General features: G+C 44.5%; 1 protein-coding gene and 1 long non-coding RNA gene across 2 annotated transcripts in view; one reads left to right on the top strand and one right to left on the bottom strand.

Annotated features, from left to right (window-relative positions):
- The window catches only part of LOC111957433 (uncharacterized), a 4,579-nt gene extending 2,389 nt beyond the window's left edge, over nt 1-2,190 (bottom strand). The window contains exon 1 of the mRNA XM_023978256.2: nt 1,877-2,190. Coding sequence (XP_023834024.1) covers nt 1,877-2,021 — 145 coding nt within the window. The 5' untranslated portion in view covers nt 2,022-2,190. The remainder of the gene's footprint in view (nt 1-1,876) is intronic.
- Nucleotides 2,191-2,356: 166 nt separating this feature from the next.
- LOC139023590 (uncharacterized) lies at nt 2,357-3,592 on the top strand. Its single transcript, XR_011474736.1, has 3 exons — nt 2,357-2,430; nt 2,716-2,766; nt 3,415-3,592. It is a non-coding gene; the product is annotated as an uncharacterized lncRNA (long non-coding RNA).
- The last annotated feature ends 1,169 nt before the right edge of the window (nt 3,593-4,761 follow it).

Here is a 4,761-nt window from a genome sequence, read left to right as displayed (position 1 = left end):
CCTGGTTCCCTGTTGCAAGAAAAGCATCCCCAAAGATATAGATGTTTCCGACCTCCATGCTTCACGGGGATGTGTGTTCTTGGGGTGTAACTCATCCACTTCCTATTCCTACCAAACACGGCGCAGTGGAGTGTTAAAGCAAAAAGCTCTATTTGTTGTCTCCTCAAGCCACAGACCTTCTTCGCCATTCTCCTTGGATCATGCCATGGTCATGTCGGCAAACCTTCAGCGGAGCCTGGACATGCGCTGGCCGTGCGCAGGGACTTGCGATGCGCTGCAAGGATTTTTAATCCCTGACGGCGTAGTGTTGAGAGATGATTTTTCTTTGAGACTGTGGCCCAGCTCTCTTCAGTCATTGACCAAGGTCTGCCGTGTATTTTGGGCTGATCCCTCACCATTCCTTGCAATGGATCGCATCTGGATGGCCTCCACTGAGGTGAGATCTGCATGGAGCCCCAGACCGAGGGGATTGACCGATCATCTTGACTTCTTCCCATTTCTAATAAATATGTGCCAACAGTTGTTTGCCTTCTCACCCAAGCTGCTTGGCGTACTCTGTTCCTGGTAGCCCGATCAGGCCCTTGTACAGGTCTACATTATCCCCTGATGGTCCTTTACACAGCGTTCTCTTGGTCTTGGCGAGAGAGAGTCTGTTGATTTGAGTGGTGGACAGAGGTGTCTTCTTAGTATGCAGGTAACGAGGTTCAAACAGGTGCAGTTAATATCAGGTAGAATGGAGCTGGAGAACATGAGGGGCTTCTTAAAGCAAAGAAACTATCTAGCAGGTCGTGTGAGAGCGGAATTCTTACCTGGTTGGTATAGGTGATCTATAATAAAATACTTATGTCATGCAATAAAATGCAAATTAATTACTTAAAAATCATACAATGTGATTTTCTGGATTTTTGTTTTAGATTCCGTCTCTCACAGTTGAAGTGTACCTATGATAAAAATGACAGACCTCTACATGCTTTGTAAGTAGGAAAACCTGCAAAATCGGCAGTGTATCAAATACTTGTTCTCCCCACTGTATGTGAAGGTCCCTCTCTGACACAGCTGGCATTTTTTGAGCATGTGTAACCTCCTCTTTGACAGATATCTGCCTCTGTAATAAAGTAATAAATTAAGTTACTAAAAGCCACTAAATACACATGGCGATATGATAGCCACCTGGTGTGAATGTAGACTTGTTTTATACCTAGATATACAAATCTATCATTCAATTGATCCAAAGCATCAATATTTATGTTACTTCTTAAATATTTATTCCGAAATCACTTGTTTGATTAACTAGCATAGAAAATATCATTGTACGTAGTTATTGGAATTGAACCTTTTACAGAGGTGATATTCAGATCCACTCCGAGTGCAGATGAATTCAGCGCATTAATGACACTTTATGTTTATCTGTTTATGTTTATATTTATATTTATATTATGTTTGCTGAAATGTATTTCTTGATACTGCAGGATAAGTACTCAATAATCAGAGTGTATATGGTTCCAGGAGTAAGGTCTGAGAAAACAGCTTTGGTGGCTGAGGTCTCACTCTGGATTGAGTTTGAACCAGACTCCAGCTTCACCTTGTACTGTATCTGCTGGTCCAGGTTAATACCTGTCCAACTCACACTGATTAACATACTGGTGGCATTCTCCAGCCTGATGACATTCACCAGAGTTTCTAACACTGAACACAAATTACGATAAATAAAGATAAAATAATTCTGTGTATGTACAGCAATATTTTCACACATTTCAATAGTCTTTGGTATTAATTTGTAAGTAAAAAAATAAATAATTCTATACTATGTCTACTACTTTTTTTATTAAGAATCATATTCTCAAAAACCATCATAAGATGATGGTTATAATCTTACCGCATTCTGCAACAGGGGTTTTGATTGTTGTCACCAAAGTAGTGTCTCTGAAAGTTAGTCCCTGTGAGGGAGTGGAGGGAGTGGATACTGCTACAAATGTTGAGGTTTTTGTTATTACTGTAGTAGTACCACTTGTTGATGGCATTATTGGTCTTAGAGTAGTGACATCACTTGTGACTGTCGATGTAGCATTGGGAGTGGTGGCATCACTTGAAGTGACTGTAGACGTAGTTGAAGGAGTGGTGGCATCACTTGAAGWGACTGTAGACGTATTTGAAGGAGTGGTGGCATCACTTGAAGTGGATGTTGATGTAGTTGAGGGAGTGGTGGAATCACTTGAAATGGGTGTTAATGTAATATTACTTGAAGTCAATGTAGTAGTGGTGGTATCACTTGAAGTAACTGTCAATGTAGTTGACTGAGTGATGACATTACTTTGAGTGACTGTTGGAGTGGTGGCATCATTTGAAGTGGGTGTTGATGTAGTTGAGGGGGTTTTGGCATTACTTGTAATGAATGTTGATGTAATATCACTTGAAATGACTGTTGATGTCGTTGAGGGAGTGGTGGCATCACTTACTTGAAGTGGGTGTTTTGGTGTAGTTGAGGGAGTGGTGCATCACTTGAAGTGGGTGTTGATGTAGTTGACGGGGTTTGGCCATTACTTGTAATGAATGTTGATGTAATATCACTTGAAATGACTGTTGATGTCGTTGAGTGGAGTGGTGGCATCACTTGAAGTGGGTGTTGGTGTACGTTGAGGGAGTGGTGGCATCACTTGAAGTGGTGTTGGTGTAGTTGAGGAGTGGTGGCATAACTTGAAGTGGGTGTTGCTGTAGTTTGAGGGAGTGGTGGCATCACTTGAAGTGACTGTTGATGTAGTTGAGGGAGTGGTGGCTAAACTTGAGTGACTGTTGATGTAGTTGAGGAGTGGTGGCATAACTTGAAGTGACTGTTGATGTAGTTGAGGGAGTGGTGGCATAACTTGAAGTGACTGTTGATGTGTTGAGGAGTGGTGGCATAACTTGAAGTGACTGTTGATGTAGCTGAGGGAGTGGGTCACAGTGGCTTATAATTATGCATCACTTGACGTGACTGTTGATGTAGCTGAGGGAGTGGTGGCATCACTTGATATGACTGTTGATGTAAGTATCACTTGAAGTGACTATGATATAGTTGAGTGGTGGTGGCATCACTTGAAGTGACTGTTAAGGGGAGTGTGGATCACTTGAAGTGATCTGTTGTGTGTTGGAGGGAGTGGTGGCATCATTGAAGTGGGTGTTGGTGTAGTTGGGATTGTGGAATCACTTGAAGTGCTGTTGATGTAGTTGAGGGTGGTGGCATAACTAGAAGTGACTGTAGACGTAGTTGAGGGGATTGGTGGCATCACTTGAAGTGGGGGTGTTGTGTAGTTGAGGTGGTGGTGGCATCACTTGAGGACTGCTAGGGAGTGGTGCGAATCACTTGACTTGAACTGGGTGTTGATGTAGTTGAGGGAGTGGTGGAATCACTGTGAAGTGGGTGTTGATGTAGTTGAGGTCGTGGCATCACTTGAAGTGACTGCTGAGGGAGTGGTGGAATCACTTGAAGTGACTGTTGATGCAGTTTGAGGGAGTGGTGGCATCACTTGAAGTGACTGTAGACGTAGTTGAGGTGTGGTGGCATCACTTGAAGTGACTGTAGGAGTGGTGGAATCACTTGAAGTGGGTGTTGATGTAGTTGAGGAGAGTGGTGGAATTACTTTGAAGTGGGTGTGTGATGTAGTTGAAGGGAGTGGTGGCATACTTGAAGTGACGTTTGATATAGTTGAGGTGGTGGCATCTTTGAAGTGACTGCTGCGATGGTGGAATCACTGAAGTGACTGTTGAATGCCGTTGAGGGGAGTGGTGGCATCACTTGACAGTGGACTGTAGACGTAGTTGGAGGTGTGGCATCACTTGGACAGTGATGCTGAGGGATGTGGAATCACTTAAGCCTGACTGTTTGGATGCAGTTGAGGGAGTTGGTTGGCATCACTTGGAAGTGACTGTAAACGTACGTTGAGCGCGCTCGCGCTGGTGGAATCAACTTGCACAGTGACTGCTGATGGGAGTGGTGGAATCACTTGAAGTGGGGTGTTGTGAGGATGGTGCAATGAGTGGTGTGAGAGTTGAGGTGGTGGCTCTTGTGCCTTGATATGGAGTTTGGGTGTCAGTTGAAGGACTGCGAGAGTGTGTCACTGTCTGTGATGTTAGGAGTGGTGGCATCACTGGAAGTGGGCTGCTTGATGCAAGTTTGAGGTGGTGGCATCCTGGAAGTGACGGTTGGCTGTAGTGAGGGTGTCGGATATTGAAAGTGGACTGTTGCTGGCATTGGGGAGTGGTGGCATCACTTGGGACTGAGTATGTGAGTGGTTGACACTTGAAGTGCTGCTAGGTGGTGGAATCACTTGAGACTGGGGATTTTGTTTGCTAGTTGAGGATGGTGGGGTGGCTCAACTTGAAGTGACTGTTGGATGTAGTGAGGGAGTGGTGGCAATCACTTAGGTGAGCTGTTGATGATAGTTGAGGTGGTGGTGGCATCACTTTGAAGTGCTGGCTGAGGAGTGGGGAATCACTTGAAGGTGACTGTTGATGCAGTTGAGGGAGTGGTGGCATCACTTGAAGTGACTTGAGTATATGAGGTGTAGGCATTGAGTCTGGAAGTATGGATCATTGGTACTTGATGCAGTGGCTGTTGCAATCACGAAGGATGTTAATGTGGGGATTCTATGATGTGAGGTGGGAGTTGAATCGAAGTTGTTGAGAGGGGTGGTGGGTGCATCACTTGAAGTGACTGTTGATGAGGGCTGCGTGGGGAATCACTTGATAGGGACGTGTTGATGTAGTTGAAGGGAGGTGGCATCA

Source organism: Salvelinus sp. IW2-2015, linkage group LG4p (genome assembly GCF_002910315.2).
Source record: "Salvelinus sp. IW2-2015 linkage group LG4p, ASM291031v2, whole genome shotgun sequence".
Taxonomy (NCBI): domain Eukaryota; kingdom Metazoa; phylum Chordata; class Actinopteri; order Salmoniformes; family Salmonidae; genus Salvelinus; species Salvelinus sp. IW2-2015.
The sequence above is the reverse complement of the archived record's forward strand: the minus strand, read 5'-3'. Positions and strand labels throughout refer to the sequence as shown.